Source organism: Lolium perenne, chromosome 3, assembly GCF_019359855.2.
Source record: "Lolium perenne isolate Kyuss_39 chromosome 3, Kyuss_2.0, whole genome shotgun sequence".
In the NCBI taxonomy this organism is placed as follows: Eukaryota; Viridiplantae; Streptophyta; class Magnoliopsida; order Poales; family Poaceae; genus Lolium; species Lolium perenne.
Window position 1 is genome coordinate 96,046,769 of NC_067246.2, and position 22,654 is coordinate 96,069,422.

Consider the following 22,654-nt stretch of genomic DNA (forward strand, 5'->3'; position numbering starts at 1 on the left):
CCCCTTTCAAGTAATGTTCGAGCAAAGCTTGAGCTTGGAAGAAAGCTCGAAGATCAATTCGGGAATGCTCGGCTTGCAGTTTATAAAATTAAGCAAAACTACTTTCTCAAGCTATTGCATTGCAACTATAACTATACCACGATTGTATAACAAATACAACTATGCTTAATGCATCTGATCATAAATATTACAGTGATATGCAAATACAGCTTTAATTCTAGACTCGTACAACAATTGCAGTGCGAGGAGGAGATCTCATATCACCCTTCTGCGTCATCCATAATGTTCTGAAATGATGTTGGGAACGGAGGCAATTCAATGTCGACAACACCTTCCAACATACGAACGACTTGCCCCATTGACGGCCTGTGGATCTCGTCATCCTGAATGCACCAGCAAGCAACCCTACAGGTAATATCCAGCTCCTTTACATTGCCATCTCCTCCGAGCCGATCATCGAGCAAGCATAAGACATCCCCTTCATTCACTTTAGCCGCAGCATAAAGGGGGAAGTACCGATGATTTCCAAATCTCATGTTCCGAGTAGTCCTCTTCCCGGAGATCAATTCGAAGAGCACAACACCAAAGCTATAGACATCCACCTTGTGAGTAATAGCATGGCCATAAACCCACTCTGGTGCGAGATAGCCGATGGTTCCACGGAGAGTGGTTAGCGCTGCATTGATGTCCCGCCCGAGAAGCTTCGCCATGCCGAAATCAGCAATTTTGGGGGATAATTCAGCATCCAGTAGTATGTTCTCGGGCTTGATGTCACAGTGTATGATGCAGTCACTGCATTCCTCGTGCAGATAGGCCAAACCTTTAGCGATACCGATGGCAATGCGACGGCGAAGATGCCAACTCAACACGGTAGTTCCTTCTGAAAATATATGAGAATCCAGAGAACCATTTGCCATATACTCGTAGACCAGCAGCCTTCTGGTCCTTTCCGCGCAGAATCCTAAAAGGCGCACAAGATTGGTGTGTTGAATCATACCAAGAGTCTGTACTTCTGCTCGGAATTGCTTATCTCTGTGCCCAATCCCTTTAAGCATCTCCACGGCAACAACAGTTGGCCCTGCAAAAGTTCCCTTGAAAACACTTCCAAAACCTCCTTCTCCGAGTTTGTCGGAGAAATTTCTTGTAGCTCTCTTGAGCTGTGAATAAGAGTAAACTGAGAGAAAGCCTTCCACTTGAGTCTGTCTTAGAGATCTCTTGTATAACCAGAAACACACCAGCATGACAAGAAGAGTAACAACTATTGGGCCAATAATCAACATGACAAGTTGTATGTGTGCTCGCCACCATTTACCATGAGAACCTACACGCATGTAAATCTTGGTTTTGGGAGTGGTATTTCCTAGAGTCAAATTAAGCAACACGTCATACCATATCATGCACCCAGAGTCATGAAAGGAATATGCAACGCAATAGCATTGGCTCAGACAGGCTGCTTCACAGTCTTCACTAGTTTCTTGTCTCGTATACTGAGGGGAGTCAGGAAGCCCCTGCAGGTTGTCTAACAAAATAAACTTGTCGGTGGACATGCCGCCTTTGCAATGGGAGGGCATTATCCTACTATCCTAGAGCAGCCGCTAACAAAATGCCCAAGCTCCCATTCGTCTGGATCATGTGGTCTGAAACCATCAATGCATGTGCAGGTTCCTCTGCTAGTGCACACACCGAATGCACCACAACAGAAAGCACTGATTTTGCAGCTCGAAGGATAGCTCCACAGAGGCTCCCAACCAGTAATCGTCGCATTATTTACCCACCTCAGCATACTTACTTGCCCCATATTCAGTCTCAGGTATTCGAGATCATTTGGGTTTTCCGGATAATTTAGTCGGACCGAGCCGCTTTCTTCCTGTGTTACCATCCAATACGGCAATGTTCCAAAATGGTCACCCCCATCCATTAACATGGAAAATCCCATCTTCCTACTTTGGTCAATCACGAGTGTGCAATTATAAGGAGGCCTGGAAAAAGTAAGCGAGATGTTGGCTCCGGTGGCCAGGTCCAGACCTAGCGATGCTCCAGGTAGCAGGGCATCAGCTGGATGATCAAAGCTCTGCCATATGACCTTGGTATGGGTGCTCTGATCTTTCACAACAAAATTCCCATTATCAAGGAGAACAGCCACAGCACTGGCTGACTCATTTGTTGCTGAGCCCGATGTCCAGAGAACAGTACCGAGCTCCTTAATATATAATTCACCTGCGGTGAGGTACAAAGTTGCGTTGAGGAAGCTGGTGATAGGAGTTCTGCGCCCTAACCAGAACTTAGCTGGGCGGCTTCCTACCAGGTTCTTGTACTGTATCCCCAAGAAGTGCTTGGTGCCACTTGGGGACGGGGAGAAAAACCCCAACTCAAAAACGCCATTTTTGGAGACCAAGATTTGGTTGCCAGAGATAGATTGACCAGGAAGAAGGGTATCTGTTGCAAACACAGTTTGCCTTCCATCAAATACCAGGAACAAGTAGGGGATCAATGCAGCAAAGAGGACAGAGATAGAACACTTGCAGCTCATTTCTTCACGTCCAAACCAACTAGCTATCTATCTATCAAGGTAGAAGATGACAAACGCAAGAAATGATCAATATATATAAAGTTATGAAGGGACAATCTCAAACAAGAACGAACAATACATACCTCAAGCAGAGAAGCTTTAGGCTGCTCTCCTCTCCAAGGCAAGCAAGACTCAGCATTCGACACTCCTGCAGTTTTTAATACATGTGGTTGGTTGTTTAGAAACAGGAAAACAACTTGTTTCGGCGACCTTGTATTTAAACTGATCAGGACAGCTAGCTGTCCAAGTGGAAGCATGGTGAAATGATGTGATTTGACTAATCAAGAATGAAATTTACTGAGGCTAATGGTGTTTTACCAAACATTCCATTCAACAAGGATTTCAGATACATGCATTGTTCTAGTCTGCTGAGTGCTGGCAGGCCATATCCACACACCTGATAGTGACTTGTAGTCACTTCCAAATGAGTCAATACTTCTATTTTCTTTTATTATAATTTCGTTTTTCCCTTTTCTTTTCTTTTCCTTTTTCTTTTCTTCAGTTCTGTAGTCCACGGGTGGAAAAGTCAGTGCTAAGGAGAGAAATGAACAAAAAGTCTCTTCAGGGAATAAATATGGTATTATCTATTCAATCACCATCGCTCTCATGGTCCAGAGCAACCGTCTTTCATGCAAAGACATGGCAAACGAAAAGTTGCAGTTAGTTTAGAGATCACCAATATTGAATGAAGGAAGAAAGGTAGATCAGTGTGGATATCTTTTTTGGCACAACATCGCTGTAGAGATTCACCACTGCTGAAAGGAATACATGTATGGCATCTTCTTTGCCAGTCGATCAGTCTTCAGAGACGAATGGAAAAATCTGAAACAATACTTTCTCTTCTTTCCAACTTCGCTGAATCCCTACTACTATCTGCAAAACAAGTTCTTGCATGAGATAACTTGTGTTTCGAATAGGAACAAATCTGAACAAATGTACTGATCACAATCAGCAATAAGTGACTTGTTTTTATTAGATTATCGCGAGTGACTAATTTCCTAGCAGCCTCCTTCAGAATAGAGAAAACAAAGCACTGTTAATCTGTTATCACCTCCATAAGGTTCTGAAACAAAGCTTGAATATATCACAGGCATCTCAGTGTCGAACAACAAAGCTGGAACATACCGGAGGCATCAGATTGGTGGCCTCTCGTTCTCCTTGTGCTGAATGGACCAGCAGGAGATCCTAGAGGTGATGTCCAGCTCCATCACATTAGCATCTCCTTTCAGCATACCATGCAGCAAGCACAAAAACTTCCCTTCATTCACCTGCACAGAAGCATAGAGCCGAAAATACCGATAGTTTCCAAACATTCAGTCCATCAGCTCCCTATATCAAGTAATGACACATAGCACAGTAAACAAGATTTGCTTTTTGCGGGTAAAACAAGATTCATTACTCAGACACAGATACTATAATATACCCGAATTGATTTCTAGATTAACCTTGGAACCATACACATGCACGTCTTGGCTAATATATAAATAGAATACCAAACGTAAATAAAAAAATAAAATTATAAACCATAAGGATCATGCTATAGTTTCAGAAAAGTATGACAAATATTAGGCCGAAACTCGATATGAAGTCCACAATCCAGAACTCATTGGTCCACACTAATAACCTGAGTCATCAGTCATCACACATTAAAATTAGCAAATCATTTATCAAAATAATGATAAGTATTTACATTGACTGCAAAATATAAAGAAAATAAATTCGAAATCATATATGGCTTAAATACCTTCTTGCTGGCATCTCAATATCTTCTAGTGGTGAATAAAAATATAATTTGTACCATGTTTTACTTATATTCTAAATGTCAGTATCCATCTTTCTTGTAAAGATGAGAATATTGCATTCTTGTTAAGTCCTTCGTACATACATTACCAACATCAATAGCTGTATACTGTGGGTAAATTTGTTTTATAAAAAATAAAGTGGTTGTCATGACCATCTTCAGTCGTTTGCATTCTCTCTGTCCGTAAAGCGTAAATACCAATGAAATACTTTGATGTTCAATAGATCTTAGCCATTAAATTAATGTTCAACAAAAGGAACTTCATAAGTTAATGAAGTTGATTGTGTGAGAAGCAAAACATTAATCTAATTCTCACCCTAGAAAATAATTAAGACCATGGAACCCCATTTTTTAGATGAAAGAGTTCCAAATGGACAAAACAACTGAAAACAAATTCGGCTCTGACAGTTCTGACCATAAAAATGAGAAACCTACCTCCTAGAGAATGAATATATTCGATTCTTGCTTACATGTATTAGATGTCACGGAATCATATATCAACTTACAAAAATATAGTTCTGGAATACTAACCTGATGGGCAGTTTAGGAACTTGGAATCTGTGATTTTACTATCCGTGTATACCATTTTTCTGTGTACACTGATAATCTAGTATTAAGCAGCTGCCATTTTCCAGAAGGACGAAAAGTCTTAATGATCCAAGAATTTAAACAGTTCGAATTGACAATGCAAGGCATTACGTCGAACAACTAGTGGGCATGACCGAAAGCGTGAAGCCTTGATGAGCATACAAACAATCCAATTATGAAATTCTCCTTAGAAGGGCGCAGGCATGTGGTTCTGTTTAACAAAACAAGCTCATCCATTTATCAAGATATCTCTTAGCTGACCAAGGCTCTATTCATCCTAAATACAGTACTTCAATATGGCCTAATAATTCCGAAATCCTAATACCACAGCAAGGGATTAATCTATCAATACCAAAGAGAGTGATCGTTTCTGACCGCCATGAGAAATATATCGCTGACCACCGTCTCTCGACATATTTAGGACCTCGCGCGCTGCTACGGCGACGGCCGCCACCGCCAACTGCTCGGCTGCTCCATCCTCTGGAGCGATAGGAGTCCTGCACCTAGAGAAGCGGCCAGTTAACCACCTGATGAAGGAGGGAGAAGGGGCGGACGCGCACTGCAGCGGGGGAGCAGAGGTCCTCGCCGCGCCTGGCCGCATGGGTCATCAATGGCTGGCACACAAGGGCCGAGCCGCGATTTAACAAACCTGGCAAACGGGCCGGCCCGGCCTGGCACCGTGCCTCGCGTGGTCGGTACGGCTGTCACACAAGGGCCCGTTAAGATACGGGCTGGGACATGCCGGCCCCGTACCCAGCCTGGGAGCTCCTATCTCCCGCTTTAAGCGGGAGCGAACCACCGTTCCGCTCGAAGCCACTTCGTGGGCCGTCTGGGAGTGGCCCAACAAACGGTACTGTCTCTTTTTCGTGTTTTTGTCGTTTTTATATTTTCTGTTTTTTTTTTGTCCAGACAAATTCCAGATCTGACTGTTTTGGAAAAATAAGAATATTTTGAAAATTTCGTTTTTTTAAAGTGAACAGTTTTAGAATAAAACATTTTTTGCAGTTGAACATTTTTTAGAATTGAACAAATTTCAAAGTGAACATTTTTTAGAATTGAACAAATTTCAAAGTGAACATTTTTTAAAATTGATCATTTTTAAAATCTTTTTTTAAAATTGAACATTTTTTAAAACTGAACATTTTCAAAATCTAAGCAAATTTCAATTTTGAACAAATTTAGATTTGAATAATTTTAAATTTTGAAAATTCATATAATATAAATAAATTCTTATTGGAACAAATTTCAAAATTAAACAAATTTTGAATTTGAACAAATTTATAATATAAACATTTTTAAGTCATAAAAAAACAAATCTGAACAAAATTTGAAATTAGCAAACCAATGCAGCAAAAACCAAGAAAAGCCCATCAAAAACAGAAAAAACCTGAGAAAACCCGAAAAACAGGAAACAAAGAGAAAAACCATACCTGGGCGCTAATGGGCCGGCCCACACCGTCCGTCCCTTGAGCGGGAGCGAATCGCTCCCGCATTGGGCGGCGAATAGGGATCGCCACCCAGCCTGCAGGCCCCAGCACGGCCCCTCGGCTAGGCAGGCCGGTACGCGGCACATTAGGGCCGTGCAGGCCGTTTTGACAGATTTTCGGCTCCTAGCGAGAAATAGTATAAATGATTCAGGAAAAATTAAAAGAAATACACAAAAATCTAAAAAAATAGTAATATGAGGCAAGATGTTATATGAGATAAAAATGAGCTCTATTGGTTGTTGTTGCTGCTGTGCTCTCTTTATATTCTATTCTAGAAAGGAACAAAGGGCTCTCTCATCTCCTATTTGTTTGAGCGAAGTGACTGCTCAAATATTTTTTCCCTTGCCGCAATTACATTTCATGATTTAGCCCAGCCCCTGGAATTATGTTAGTATGGAATTGGCACTTCATAGTTCCATTTCTTGACGATTTTGTTCTTTTACATGTTGATGCTTGTGAGTTTGTGATTTAGTCCTTGGGTTGCCATGTTTCTTATTGTTTTTTTAAAATGCTTCTGATGTATATTCTATTCTCACAAATTCAACAAAGAAAAGATTATCTCGCAGGAGATTCTTATTTTTCCATGTGGATGTTGGTTACTCCCGTTCCTTCTCCCTGATGTTGCAGAGTGCCTTCATCCTCCTTTTCTTTGTACCCTTAGTGTTATTTTAGCACTGTTATAAAACATTAGGTTTGGCTCTCCATTTACAATTTAAGTTAATTTAGTTGGAGGCTCATATTGTAAACTGAGCTATATTTCGAAACTAAATAGATGGTTTCAGTTACCTTTTGAACTCAGCCAAGTTAATGTTTTGCTTACAGGGAAGGGATTCACACTAAAGAAGGGAGCTCACTATTATGATAGTATATTAAGGTCTCCATAGTTTAATGTTCTCTTTGTGTTCATTTCCCAACTTACCATGTATTTTCCATCGATTTAATCAACAAAATTATATACTGTTCTGAATACAACACAAACGTAACAAGCAATCCATCGATTTAGTCAACAAAGATGACACCCGCCTTACTATGCTTGGATTTTCAGTACTTGAACTATTTACAGTCTCCTCTCCCTTATCGCCCGAGAGTCGCTTCCTCCTCCTCCCTGCCGCCCCTAGCCTCCTCTCTCTGGCGGCGATGCTGGCCGGCGAAGAGAAGGTTTAGATGGTCTGGCTCCTCTGTAAATAGTAGGCTAGGTTCTAGTTTAGGGCTACCTTTATGGAGTTTGGGCCTTGTGCTGGACTGGAGTGAGTCGCTGGTTTGCGCGAGCCAGTTGCAGTGACTCCTGGTGTTCGTCGCTTCCTTTGTGGCGCTCTGGAGGGCAGAGCCGGAGGCGAAGCGTGGCGGCGTCGCTGGGATCTCCTCTAATAAGCTCGTATTTGGTGGTGATTCAGATCGAGAAGATGTGTGTCTGCAGCTGTCTTCTTCAGGCCACCGAGGAGGTGGATGGCAAGGATGGTGGCGGATGCGTTTTCTTTCTCGAGCTGGATGGCCGGGGATCTTGTTGGCTGCAACCTGCGGAGCTTCTAAACGGCGGCAATCTGGCGCCGCTGTTACTCTAGGCGGATGCGGCCACTCCGCGCTAGGATGTTGCCTGTGGCGCAGCTCTTCCATCAACCTCTAGGCCGGCGTGCCGTCAAGGAGGCCTTTCAAGTTGAGTTCCGCCCGGAGTTCCCTGTTCTACCTGCGTCAAGTGGTGCGTCCCCGACGCGAGAAGGGCGGCAGGCGACGGGATTCAGGAAGCAGTGGAGAAGAGGATCTTCTGGGACTGGATCGCGTTTGCAATTTTAGTTTTAGGGTCCTCTATGTATATTTCCTGGCCTGTTGTCAAGCTTCTTTCTTTCAGGGCATGTACTGTGAAATGTACCCACCGAGTTAATGCAGCTTCTTCGGGGTCTTTCTAGACCCCGATCCCCTGTTAAAAAAAAACTATTTACAAAAGATGGTTCACTTACATATAGAATGTAGAGTATTAAGATTAGGTGGAAGAACCAGTAGCCAGTGTTCTGTTTTCTGTACTTTCTCAGTCAATGTATTGAAGACCATCTTCTTTGTCTCTGCTCTATGTAAAGGAATGAATTGGAATCCTGGGGGTTTTGGGGATACCGCTAAGCATTTGTTTGTTAAAGAAGCAATTAGAGAACATAAATTAGACTTTGTAGCTTTATTGGAAACTGGAAGGTCTAATTTCTCTATTCCTTTTTTGAATCAACTTGCGGCGGGATATAGTTATACTTGGTTTTGTTTACCACCTCATGGTCGGTCTGGAGGTATTTTAGTGAGAATAAATTCAGACACTCTTGAGGTGCTAAAGGTGAGTACTGGAGATTTTTGTGTGAAACTCCATGTCAAGTGTAAACAGGATGGTTTTGAATGGATTCTAGTGTCAGTCTATGGGGCTGACCAAGATGCACATAAAGCGGAATTCTTGGACGAATTAGTGAGAATATGTGAGCTTGAAACATTACCTATGTTGTTAGGTGGTGATTTCAATATTATTCGAAAGCTAGAGGAAAAAAACAATGATAACTTCAGAGCTCGTTGGCCTTTTGTTTTTAATGCGATCATTGAACATTTGAACCTCTGTGAAATTGCCCTGTCGGGGAGACAGTTCACGTGGGCGAGTCGTCATGAGGAACCAACTTATGAAAAGCTAGACAGAGTTCTAGCTTCCATTTCTTGGGAACAAAAATTCCCCTAGTCACTGTACGTGCATTGACAAGGGCGGACTCGGACCATACACCGATTCTTATTGATTCAGGAGTGAAGGCGCACTTGGGCAATAAGCCAAAATTTTCTTTTGAGTTGCATTGGTTGCGTCAAGATGGTTTTGTTGATATGATTGATAAAGAATGGAATTCGGTGATGGTGGGTTTGAATCCAATGGAGACATGGTTGAATAAACTTAAGCATGTAAGAATTTTTTTTAAAGGATGGGCAAAAAATCAAAGCAGGAAGTATAAAAAGAGAAGGAGAGATTACTTGGGATAATTGATCATTTAGACGTGAAAGCTAAAACAAATATTTTGACTTTGGCGGAAAGGACGGTTTTAAAAAAGGCAAATGATGATCTAAATAAACTAAGAAGAGATGAGAAATCTAAATGGGCTCAAAGAGCGAAAGTTAAACATATCCAAGAAGGAGGAAATAATACAAGGTATTTTCATTTGATTGCAAATGGGAAACATCGCAAAAAGAAAATATTCCAATTAGAACAGCAAGAGGGAACTATTGTTGGGGAGGATAATTTGAAGGTCTATATTACTGAATTTTATAAAAATTATTTGGGGCGCCGGTCCTGAATAATATCTCTTTGGTAGAGGAAGAAGTGCAGGACATTCCTCAGATATATGATGCTGAGAATGATATTTTGACAGCACAGTTTTCAGAGGAAGAGGTTCATGAGGCGCTTTTTCAGATGGAACGTAACAAAGCTCCAGGACCTGATGGCTTTCCTGCGGAGTTTTACCAAAAATATTGGGTTATAATAAAGGATGATTTGATGGCGCTTTTTAATCAGTTTAGTACTGGGGACTTGCCTCTCTACAAATTGAATTTTGGTGTCATCACTTTATTACCCAAGAAAGAGGATGCGGTCCAAATACAACAATATAGACCAATTTTTCTGTTGAATGTGTGTTTCAAATTTTTTATTAAAGCTGGCACGAATCGCATAACGGGGATTGCCCCACGAGTTATAAAACCCACACAATCAGCCTTTATGCCGGGGAGGAACATATTAGAAGGGGTGGTCATTCTTCATGAAACAATACATGAGTTACATTCTAAAAAATTGGATGGGGTTTTATTTAAGATTGATTTTGAGAAGGCATATGATAAAGTAAAATGGCCTTTTCTACAACAGACATTGAGGATGAAGGGATTTGCTCCAGAATGGTGTAGAATTGTGCAACCATTTATACAAGGGGGAAGTGTTGGGGTAAAAGTAATGATGATATTGGTCATTACTTCCAAACAAAAAAAGGGTTGCGGCAAGGTGATCCGCTGTTGTCGTTGCCTAATCGACGGTACCTCGGAGGAGGGATCCTCACGAGGGGGAGAAGAAGTAGGGGCCATAGGGCGGAGTGCACACGGGACGGTGGTACGCGAGTTACCCAGCTTCGGAACACCTGCACGATGACAGGGCCTACTGCTGCTTGTCTGGAATTATCTGGGCGCTTTCGCGTTGTTACAATGAGTTGTGGTTGTCTTGCTTCTAGCTCGAGATCTCCCCTCAGGGCTTCCCGGATCCGGCTTATATAGGCGCACGGATCTAGGGTTTACATGGAGAGTCCTAGCCGGATTACAGGTCGCCTAACTACGGTACAAGGTCTTGCCGTGTACGTCAAGGATCTGCCTTCCTCCCTACGTCGTACTGGATCCGGGTTCCACATGGGCCTCCATGGATCCGGGTTACTCCTGGGCCTCCATGGATCCGGGTTACTCCTGGGCCTCCATGGATCCGGGTTACTCCTGGGCCTCCATGGATCCGGGTTCCACATGGACCTTCACGGATCCGACTTCCTCCGATGGTCGGTTGGGATCCGGCTTCCCTATCCTGGGCTGGACTTCATCCTTTAGGATCAACAGCAACTGGGCCGCCCGATGGGCCACATGCCTCATCACCGTCTGTGGGCCACCCGGGCTTGCCGGATCTAGGCACTGTCGATGGTACACCCATGAAGTATACCCACAACAAGAGGCCCCCGTGAGTTCTCCGAGTTTCCCCTGCAGTCTCCGTCTTGCTGGTCCATCATGATCTCCGGCAAACGTTGGTAACGCGGAGAAACTTGAAGAGCTCCAACTTTGCATTTTCTTCTTTTTCCAACTTATAGCCGGAAAATGCTCCCATCCCGAGGGACTTCATCCATCGACGTTCCAAAGAACATTTCCGGGTTACTCCCTGCTTGAACGAAAGCCAATCTTATCTTCACAGAATCACCCGGAATCTTAAAAGACTCTAACGGTTTCGGAAATCCTTCATCTTCAGATCATGCTTAACAACGGAAGTTCCGTATTTCCCGCGCACAACTTCCTCATTTCCCGCGCTAAAGTTTCGCAGATGCAAATCTTCAACCGGAATTTTCGGGAGTGCATGGTTAAGTTACCTCCACGTCGTTTTACCGCATTTGACCTAAACACGTGTCATCCATCCAACGGCGCGACCGTTCAGTTTCCACCGTTGGATCCGGATCCCGAATCTCCGAGCGCGGCCTATAAATACCCCGCGGCCCGGTAAAAATTCATTCTTTCACCCCCTCTCACCACATCGTCTTCCTCCTCGCGCCGCGCCGCCCGCCAGATCTTGATTCCGGCGAACTTCGCCCCGGTGAACTTCGAGTGCCGCCGAACCAAGGCTTCCCTCGCTCCAAGATTCTCACGTTTGATCGGGAAACTTACTCCGCCGCCGATTCGTGGTCACGCGGGCCGATTTCCTTCAAGTTCGGCGACCTCATCTTCCGCCGGAGCTCCGTCGCACCACCGCGCCATTAGCGGTAAGTACGCCGGACTTGTAGAAGACAACCTAGTGTAGAAGATAGGCTTAGTGATCCGGGTACTCAGACACTTTGTATGGGTGCAGCCGGAAGCATGCCACTCGAATCGTCACTTTGCACTGGTAGCTCTTCGAGTAGCCCGGATCCCAACCAAATAGAACCCATATGCCCGGATCCTATATCATTCCTGCCACCGTATGTTTCCGACATCAGACTAGCTCAACCTTTTTCCGCATCTTCCAGCACCGCTCCAAGCCGGATCCCTACCCTCCAAGAGCTCCAAGAAGAACTCGAGGGACAAGCTCGGATGGCAGCAAAGGTGCAGGAGGCGGAAAACAAGAGGGCGTCCAAGGCCCGGATCCGTGAAGGAGAACGAGGTCAATGGTGGCCTTGCGCAACCACCGACGTGGAGCTTAGAGAGCTCCAGAACGAGGGAATGATCTCCACACACTGGAGTTTCGTTCGTGACTCCGACGCCCCCAAGCCAGAAGCCGGAGAAGTTGTCATGACCAAGGCTTGGGTGGAACGCGGTCTTTCACTCCCTTGTTCGGAATTTTTTCTCTCCATCCTCAACACCTACGGGCTCCAGCCCCACAACATTTGCCCCAATTCATACCTTCTCTTGTCCAACTTCGTGACTCTCTGCGAAGGACATCTTGGGATCCGGCCAGATGTCAAGTTGTGGCAATTCTTTTTCCGAGTGAAGAAAGAAACTAAGGACAAAGCAATGGTGAACTGCGGAAGCATGACGTTTATGCTCCGCCTAATCGTATGTATCCTCCCCATGATTCACACGAGTCCGTCCAGTCTTGGAACACCGGATGGTTCTACGAGAAGAATGCTCCTGTTACTGATGTCCACGTAGTACTTACCAAGTTCGTCATCGAACCTACAGAAGTAATTGCAAGCTGGAGCTTCGTCCCTCCACTCGCCTCGACTCCAACCTTGGAGAAAGCTGCGCGGAGCCTCTCCTGGCTAGTCCATGACGGACTTACCGGAGCCCAGCTTACACTTAGCTGGTTTACCCGGAGAATCCAGCCCCTTCGCTACAACGCGCGGTTGATGTGCGCTTACACCGGGGCGGATGATCTTCTCCGGGTTACCCGCCATGATCTTCCGGCTGACTCTCTGAAAAGAAGATTCAAGACGCTGGTGAAGATTCCGAGGGCCAACAGGTCCGGAACTGTTCAAGGATATCTACACGAACGATCAGTGTCCTCCGGTAAGCTTCGTTCTTTCCGTTGCTTCAAACTTCACAAGGATAACTCTAACTTCTGTTCATTTTCCTTCCAGCTCAATACTTTGGCGGAGGACAACTTCCGCACCATCATTCGCGTCCCCGTTACCAGCGACACGGCGGAGGAGGCTCCGGAAGACGACGAGGAGGAAGAGGACCAGGCACCCCGCAAGGCGGCCCCTCGACCTACAAAGCGTCCCCGCGCCAAGGCTTCCGGCTCTGAAGCCGGAGCTAGCGGCGAGGCCTCCGCCAAGAAGCCAAAGACGACGAAACCACCTCCGCTTGACTCAAGGAAGGCGGAGCGTGCGCGTCTACGGATGCTCTCGACGGCTGGCCAGGGCACACGCCCCATCATTCCCGGCGCCCCGTGAGTTTCCGAGCATGATGCGATTTTTACTTAGCGAAATTATTTCTTGTCTAAACCCTTTCACTTGTTTGCAGGAATCCGAAAACCGCTGCCACGCGGACCACCAGCCAGGAGCCCATCACGAAGTACATGAAGAAATCTCCGGCTGTTGGTCCCTCTACTCCAGTTCCACCCAGCGCTTCCCACCCAACTCCTCAACCGTCGCCTCCTCAGGCTGACCCATCTCCCCCGCCTGCCGCAAACACTCCACCGGAGATAATTCCGGTTAGCAGCGGGCACCTGGAGGAAGAAGATCCCAAGGCCAAAAGCCCTGCCCAAGAAGAGGCGGAAACACAAGGCCAAGGAGATGCGGAAGTCACTTCCGAGAAGGCTGGAGAGGTGTCGGCGACATAGTCGTTTTTCCGAAGAACTTCGGAGATCCGGCGGACACCACTTCCACCCCCAAGGCGTATGCCACCAAGTTTTTTAACAAGCTGACTGAGGCGGAGAAGTGGGAACTTGAACAAGACCTGCTCAACGCCATGCTGAACAACGCCTGGGGGAAGCCGGATTCCAGGACATCGGAGATCCAGGACTTCAAGAAAAACATTGGCCAGTTCTGCGATCAACTTATCTGCAAGCAAAAGGTACTCCCCAGTAGCCCCCAAGCATGTAGGCGGAAACTCAAAAAGTAGTTAGCGCTTAAATGCTTAGAGAAAAATTACTTTCGGGAAAGTTTTTTTTTAGAATGGACCAGTAGCCCCCAAGCATTATGGCGGAAAAGTTCCGGCAATGATGCTTTAAAAGAAACCACTGCTACAGGCGGAAATTTTACTCCTGCACCGTTTAAATTTTACAGGAACAGCAGGCGCTGCACTACGAGCTGCACAAGAACATTGCCCTGCAGCGCCGCGTTACTCTGAGTCAGGCGGAAAATATCCGGACCCTGAAGGATGAGAATGCGGAACTGGCTAAACAACTGGCAGACGCCCAAGGTTGGTTTCCACCTTCTTCGTTATTAACCAAATTCCGACTTCAAATTTCTTGTTAACGTATATTATTATAGGCGCATCCTCCTCCCTTGCAACAGCTTCGATGAACTTGAGAACCTGCGCTCCTCGTACCAAGAATTGGAGACGAAGCTAAAGGAGGCGGAACTTAAGAGGGAGCAGGCCGAAAGCAGCTGGCGGAGAAAAACTCCGAGCATATCAGGGAGAAGGGCGAGCTGGAGCTGAAAAAGAATGCTGACAGCGAGACCATCAGGAGGCAGCAAAAGGAGCTCAACGGACTCCGGAAATTCATGGAGACAGCGGAGCAGCACTGGGACTTGCTCAATGAGAACATCTTGGGTATGATATCGGAACCTTGTCAAGATATTTGCTCCGATTGTTTTTTACTTTGCGCTCAAATTGCATGCCTATATCCTGATTATCTTTTTATGTAGAGCCGCTTGGGTACCCGGAACAGCGCCGGAATTTGTTCCCACGAGACGATCTTCTGCAACTCGCGGGTGATGACTGCAAGGATCTCATCTCCGCCTCCCGCAAAATATGCCATAATTTGAACATCAAAAGGAGCCGCACTTGTGACGTGCGCAAGCTTATTGGTAAGATGGACGTTCTGCCGGAGCTGGTGATTGATCTACAAGCATCTTCAGCCCGAGGCGCAGCTGCAATGGCCTTGACCATGTGCCTAGCACATACTCCGGGTCTTGATCTTGATGAAGTGACCACGGGCGTTCCTCCGGATGCGGATGTCGGCGAGCTGCTGGATGCAGTGAGCGGCTACGACACCCGCATCGCGCGCAGGATCCGGCACGAGGAATTCTACGACAAGGTCGTCCTCGCTGCTGACGAGGCCTTAGAAGCGGAACTTTTGAAGGATCTCGACGCCCAGGCTCGACCTGCGGAATCCGGAGCCGAGTTTACCTGGACCAGCTCCAAGGATGCGCCCCAAGAAGAACCCAAGACCAGCACTGCTGCTTCCGAAGAAAAGGAAAGTGAAGAAGACGTATCTTCTCCGGCCGAAGGCGCCAAGGAACAAGATCCAGAGGGCAAAACTTCTCCGGCTAAGGGGGAGTGAGAACTTTTATTCCTGCGGGAAAAGCAATGCATCATTTTGGCCCCAGCGAGGGTTTGTAATAAGACTTTAAATTCTTAAGTAGCTAGGAACGAAACAATTATGCATGGGGCGGAAACACTTATCCTGCTATCCGTTAAATATTGTGTGCATGTTTCGTTTTATGTCGGAAAGCAAGTGCTGACTTCGTTATTTTCCGGCTTGCTCGCTTGACCTTCCACGAGCCGGAAAACCTTAGCCGGAAACGCTCGCCAGCGGCAGCGAAGCCCAATGGCAGGCCGTCCATAACCGTGGAAACAAGCCCCCAGGCATAGGTGCCGGAAATCGCTACTAGGAATCCACGAGTTCGCAACAGATAACAACTTTATCAGAAAACTTAAGCTTACGTCCTAAAGGACGATTTTGAAAATCACAACTTTCATACACGCCTAGGCGGAAAAATCCAGCTCTGCGGTTTTAGTTGGAAAAAACATACACGATCTAAAATGAACAAGTAAAGGAGGTAAAAGACTCAAAAGAGTGAACCAGAAGCTTTATTTCATTGATCATGTATAACTATTACAGAGTTTAGAACTCGGAAAATATATGCTAAGTGTAGAAAGGACGTAGGCATGCGATATTCCAAGGGCGATCTGTTTCATCGTAGATGTCATCCGGATCCTCACGCTTGCGTTTCCGGTGCCAATTAGCAGGTCTATCCCTTAACTCGCGGAAATCGACAAGGTAGTACGACCCGTTATGAAGCACTTTGCTAACGACGAAGGGTCCTTCCCATGGAGATTGCAGCTTATGGTCTTTCACTGTCGAAGGCGGAGGACCAGGTCTCCTGCCATGAAGGAGCGTTTCCGAACTCGACGACTGTGATAACGTCGGAGCTTTTGCTGATAGATGGCGGATCTCTGATATGCAAAGTTCCTAGCTTCCTCGATGAGTTCATCAGATAGCTGTCTTGCCTCGTCACTGTTTCTTCATTGTAGGCGGAAACTCGCGGTGAATCGTGGATGATGTCGGAGGAAGTACGGCTTCGGATCCGTATACCAGGAAAAAGGGGTAAACCCTGTTGATCTGTTAGGGGTAGTTCGTAAACTCCACGTAACAGCCTCCAACTCATCAGCCCAAGCTCCGGCTGCTCGTCGCAGCGGTCCTTCAGGGCGTGGTTTAATTCCTGATAATATTAGGCCGTTAGCCCTTTCAACTCGACCATTGGACTGTGGATGAGCCACGGATGCGAGGTCGATCGTATCCCCATTGTCTCACAATAATCCCTCAATTCTCCTTGAGCAAAGTTCGTGCCATTATCTGTGATTATGCTGTGCGGGATGCCGAATCTCATCACGAGGCTGCAGACGAATTTTAGTGCCGTAGCACCGTCGGCTTTTCTCACTGGCTTAGCCTCGATCCATTTGCTGAACTTGTCAACAGCGACCAGGAGGTACTCAAAACCGCCAGGAGATGATTTTTTTAACTTACCAACCATATCAAGCCCCCAGACCGCAAATGGCCAGGTGATAGGTATGGTCTTCAGCTCTTGGGCTGGAGCGTTTGGTTGAGTAGCGTAGTACTGACAACCTCGGCAGGTCTTGACTATTTTATCAGCGTCTTCTTTAGAAGTAAGCCAATAGAAACCTAACCGAAAAGCTTTTGCAACGAGTGATCTGGGAGCGGCGTGATGCCCGCAGTCCCTGCGTGGATCTCTCCGAGGATTTCAATGCCATCTTGATTGGAGACGCATTTAAGAAATACCCCTGCTGCACTTCGTTTGTAGAGCTGTCCATCAACTATTGTGTAGGTTCGTGCCGCCGACGATTCGTCGTGCGAGGACCTCGTCCTCTGGCAACTTCTGATCGATGAGGTAGTCCAGGAAAGGCTGGGTCCAGGCCGGAATGATAGCCATCACTTCCCTAGCCGGAGACACTGCCACCTCTGGGTTTTCCGGGTTAGCGCCCTTAACTGAGGGTATCCGGAGATGCTCCAGGAAAATGCCAGGCGGAATTGGTTTCCTGCCGGATCCGAGCTTGGATAGCATGTCTGCCGCTGTGTTATCGTCTCTCCTGACGTACTTGACTTCGTATCCGAGGAAGCTCTTGGCAATCTCGTCAACCGTCTCTGTAGGGCCGCCATGACGGAATTTCTGGCGTTCCAGGTTCCGGCTACTTGTTGTGCCACCAGGTCGGAATCTCCACAGCATATGATGTGCTTGATCCCTATTTCCTTAGCGATGCGCAGACCGTGTAGTAGAGCCTCATATTCCGCCATGTTGTTGGTAGCTTCAAGTGGATCTGCAGAACATACGCAATTCTTCTCCGGTAGGGGACTTCGGGGTGACTCCGGCTCCACGAGCCTTGATGCTGCTTGGATCCGTCGAAGTGCATGACCCATGTTTACGGTTCCGGCTCCGGACTTGCATCCGGAGCTTCTGTCCAATCTGCAACGAAATCTGCCAGAACCTGAGATTTTACCGCAGTCCTTGGCTTGTAAGCGATGTCGAAGGCGGATAATTCGATGCCCCATTTAGCCGTACGTCCTGTTGCGTCAGCGTTGTTGAGGATTGTTGACAGCGGAGCCTTGCTCACGACTGTTACTGGATGCTCTTGGAAATAATGCCTCAACTTCCGGCTGCCTAGGAACACGCCATAAGCTAGCTTCTGAAAGTGAGGATATCTCTGTTTTGATTCCGTCAGCACCTCGCTGATGTAGTAGACAGGTCTCTGGACGTCATATTCATGACCTTCTTCCTTTCGCTCCACCACGATGACGAGGCTGACGACTTTGTTGGTAGCTGCCAGGTAAAGGAGCATTGGCTCTGACTCTGCTGGAGCTGCCAAGATAGGAGGGGAGGTGAGTATCTCCTTCAACCCTCGAAGAGCTGCATCAGCTGCGTCGTCCCAGACAAATTTGTCTGTTTTCTTCAGCAGCTTGTACAGAGGTAGTGCCTTCTCGCCAAGACGGCTGACAAACCTACTGATTGCTGCAACACAACCAGTTAGTCGTTGCACATCTTTGAGACAAGTTGGCCTTTTGATGCACAGGATTGCCTTGATCTTTTCCGGGTTAACCTCAATGCCTCTGTGAGAGACTATGAAGCCAAGGAGTTTTCCGGCTGGCACGCCAAAGACGCACTTCAGCGGATTCAACATCATCTTGTACCTGCGGAGGTTGTCGAAGGTTTCTGTGAGATCGCTGATCAAGTCGGATCCTTTCCGGGTCATGACCGCGATGTCGTCGACGTAAGCGTGCACGTTCGGCCAATTTGGTCCTTCGGGCACCGCTGCATCGTACGTTGGTAAGTAGCACCTGCATTTTTCAAACCAAAAGGCATAGTAACATAGCAGTAAGTACCAAAGGGGGTAATGAATGAAGTCGCCTTTTGGTCGGATTCCTTCATCCGGATCTGATGATACCCGGAATACGCATCAAGAAAACACAGAAGTTCCGCCCCCGCCGTCGAATCAATGACTTGGTCAATGCGCGGCAAGGGGAACGGATCCTTCGGGCAATGTTTGTTCAAGCCAGAGTAATCGATGCACATTCTTAGTATTTCAGTGTTCTTTTTGGGTACAAGGACGGGATTCGCGACCCAATCGGTATGGATAACTTCTATTACAAAACCTGCTTCTAGTAACTTTGCTAGTTCCATTCCTATGGCGCGGCGCTTCTTATCTCCAAAGCGTCGCATAGCTTGCTTCACTGGTTTGGCCCCCGGATTTATGTTGAGGTAGTGCTCGGCGAGTTCCCTAGGTACTCCGGACATGTCAGAAGGTTGCCATGCGAAGATATCCATGTTAGCGCGGAGGAACTCGACGAGCGCGCTTTCCTATTTGGGGTCCATGTTGGCTCCGGCGAAACCTGCTTGGAAGAGTCACCTGGGATGAGGTCGTGCTTCTTGGTTTCTATCGCGGGCTTGAAGGAGGTTTTCTGCTCGGAGATTTGCTTCTTGGTGGTCTGCATCTCGGTCGGATCCACCGCGGCTCGTAGCCTTTCGGCTCTTCTCCGGATATCACGTACTGCGAAGGCGGCTTCGCCTAACTCGCACTCATGAGCTTTTTGTAGTCTCCGGATACGGTAATCATACCTTTAGGACCGGAATCTTGAGCTTGTTGTAGATGTAGCACGCTCTTGCGTGGAACTTGTGGTAGGTGGGCCTGCCGAAGATGACGTGGTAGGAGCTCTTGAAGGGCACAACTTCAAACGTGATCTTCTCTTCGCGGAAATTATGAACATCGCCAAAAGCCACGGGAAGTGTGATGCTGCCGAGGGAGTTCGCCTTCTTACCCGGAACCACGCCATGAAACTCAGTGGTGCTGTGTTTGAGCTGTTCCTTGGTGAGGTTCATCCGCTCTAGAGTCTCCAGTACATGATGTTCAGGCTAGCTCCACCATCCATGAGGCACTTGGAGAAGTCATACCCATCGATGCGGGGACTTACAACCAAGGCGTAGCATTCCTTCGACACAATTGCGGGATGATCCTTCCGATCAAATGTGCACGGGATTTCCGACCACGACGTCTTGCGGCACAGCCGGAACTATGGCGTTCGGGATCCGGGTAGCTGACTTGGAGGCGCGTCTTGTTGGGGTTCCGAGGAAAGTGTGGTAAGCCCCACGCTCTTTTGTCGAATGGGTTGGATTTTCCTGCGGATCCTGCCTTGGGATCCGGCGAGTTATCATCCTCATCCATCGCCTCGGAACTATCGTCCTCCTTGTCCTTGTTCTTGCCCTTGCCACCTTTTCCGCGAGGGCGGTGCTTCCGGGCGCGCTTGTATCCGGCCTCCGGGTCGTTCTTTAGATCATTGACCCACTTGCAGTTGCGGTTGGTATGAGTGGACTTCCCCTGTAACCGGATCCGAGATGGGCCGAGCAGGGGCATGTCTCTCGTACTCCTCATAGGTTTGCGGTGCGCGGGATCCGGCAGCGGTGACCTCGGAGGTATCTCGCTGACCCCTGCCGGCTCCGCCTCCGCGTCCGCGTCCTCTTCCGCCTCCTGGACCTCCGCGTTGAAACGCCATGGCGACCATCTCGGATCCGCCACTCTTACGGTCATCGGGGTTCTTGCGCTTATGGCTGCTGCTGCCGCCGTTGTCACGGTTCTTCTTTTGTTGGTGCAGGGGGATTGCCGTGGCTGCGAGATCACCGCCTGCGTCGTCGTCGGCGGCAGTGTGATCGCTAGCGATGGTGATCATGTCATCCAACGTCAGTTGATTTGCATTGACCATGCAGGTTAGCTTGTGTCGCAGCAATCCTCCTCGCTGCAAGCCCCCAATGAAGGCGTGCATTGCCGTGCGGTTGTCAACGTTCTCGCACTCGTTTACGCATGCCAACCATCGGGTAAGGAAATTCCTTGATGTTTCGCCCTTCTTACGGATGCAAGCCCGTAGGTCGCTTGTTGTGGCAGGTCTCTTGTAGGTGCCCTGAAGTGTTTCTCAAAAGCGTTCTTCAGGTCGAACCAGCAAAAGATGGAGTTCTTCTCGTGGTCGCTGAGCCAGATCGGGGCGGGACCTACAAGGTACAAGCTGGAGCATGCGGCAGCGATGTTAGGGGTTCCTCCGGCGAAGGTTACGACATTGTAGTAATCCTCAATCCAGGTATCCGGCCTTTCGGTGCCATCATAATGCTTCAGATTTCCGGGTAGCTTGAGGTTCATCCTTGGCTTTGGTTCCTCTCGAATCATCCTGCCAAAGCACTTCGGACCAATGTAGTCGGTTCTGTACTCGTTAAGGCGGTCCCGCGCGTCGCGCGAGCCGTGGCGAGGAGACTTGGAGCGAGAGCGAGATCTCCGGCCATTGCCTCCGCCTCCACCTCCGCCGCCACCGCTAGGTGGTGGTGAGGGAGACCTGCGAGGTGGGCGGTCTGACTTCTTGCTTCCGCCATCTGAATCTCCTCGGCCTTCCTGGTGCTGACTCCGGCTCCCGCGGCTGCCAGCGCCTTGGCGCTGGCTGCCCTGGTCGTTCGGCGAGGCTCGGGTCACGGCTCCGACGAGGCTCGGGGTCCCGGCTCCTGCGAGGTTACGGATCGCGGCTCCGACGAGGTTACGGATCGCGGTTCCGGCGAGGCTCTGGACCGCGATCTTCATTCCGACTCCTCCCGGGCTCGTGCTCATGAACATTGTTCTGATTCCGGCGAGGTTCCGGCGAGCGCTCCCTGTTTCTGTTTCTTGGCAGCACGTTATCGCGGATAACAAGCGCACCATGCCCTACGGGCCTGGTGTTTCCGGCTGGACTACGGCGGCGAGGGGGTCGCGGGTAACCGTTGGGTGGAGGTGAGGGGTTGCGGTATTTGTCTCTTCCGGAGTACATCGCGTCCTTTCCCTTCCTTGGATCCGACGGAGGCGTCTGTGACGGAACGGGGATCGGATTTGGGTGCTCCCTGGCCCTTCTTCTGCGCTCCGACGATCCGGTGTGCGATTCATCGTCCTTCTGCGCGGTAGATACACAGTTATCCGGATTGGATTCCAACCTGCGCGAAGTATACGCCTTGTTCTGCTGTGCATTGCTGAAGCGACAAGTGTGCGGAGATAGTTGATATCAACTTCTTCGTCCTTCTTCTTCAGCAATTCCGCAGCTTTCTGCATGTTGTCCTTTGGAGTTTCCAGCGGCTGGTGATCTGCGGGCGTGTTGAAGGGTATTCTGCGAGGCGGAATTGCTTCTCTAACAATTCGATCGGCCTCCGCCTGCGCATAGGTCATCTTTACCTCCCACTCAGCCCTCATGCTCTTGACCTGCTCGAGTGTGGCAGCAATCTCGCGGTCCTGTCTCTCGAAGTTTTCCGTCCAGGCTGCATGATCTGCCCTTCCTATCCTTAACGCAGCTTCGGTATCGGCGAGCCTCTTGGCTGTGGCCAGCATTTCCTTTCTGGCGGTCTCTAGGGCCTCCAGATCTGCGGCGTCGCCCGGGGTTATAGGTGTGTTAAGAACTGCTCGCGCGGCCACCTCCTCTGCTGACAAGATTTCCTCCGAGGGAGAATCCCTTTGGGGTCGCACTCGAGACATTGGAGATCCTTGATGGGATGGTTGGGGGTCAGATTGGCTGACTTGGTCTCCGGATCCCGGGTGTCCCAG

At 48.1% G+C, this 22,654-nt stretch overlaps 1 protein-coding gene and 1 pseudogene across 1 annotated transcript; one reads left to right on the top strand and one right to left on the bottom strand.

Annotated features, from left to right (window-relative positions):
• Positions 1-57: 57 nt before the first annotated feature.
• LOC127341852 (G-type lectin S-receptor-like serine/threonine-protein kinase At2g19130) lies at positions 58-5,493 on the bottom strand (annotated as a pseudogene).
• An 8,442-nt stretch (positions 5,494-13,935) lies between these two features.
• LOC139837953 (uncharacterized) lies at positions 13,936-14,669 on the top strand. Its single transcript, XM_071827281.1, has 3 exons — positions 13,936-14,170; positions 14,383-14,518; positions 14,590-14,669. The coding sequence occupies exons 1-3, from the start codon at positions 14,066-14,068 to the stop codon at positions 14,667-14,669; spliced, it is 321 nt and encodes a 106-aa protein (XP_071683382.1). The 5' UTR covers positions 13,936-14,065.
• The last annotated feature ends 7,985 nt before the right edge of the window (positions 14,670-22,654 follow it).

What these genes read in the sequence shown, in the direction of transcription:
- LOC139837953 (XM_071827281.1), top strand. Translation starts at nt 14,066, where the DNA reads ATGCTGAACAACGCCTGGGGGAAGCCGGATTCCAGGACATCGGAGATC. An exon ending in AACTTATCTGCAAGCAAAAG is followed by an intron (nt 14,171 to 14,382) that starts GTACTCCCCAGT and finishes TAAATTTTACAG; the next exon opens with GAACAGCAGGCGCTGCACTA. An exon ending in ACAACTGGCAGACGCCCAAG is followed by an intron (nt 14,519 to 14,589) that starts GTTGGTTTCCAC and finishes ATATTATTATAG; the next exon opens with GCGCATCCTCCTCCCTTGCA.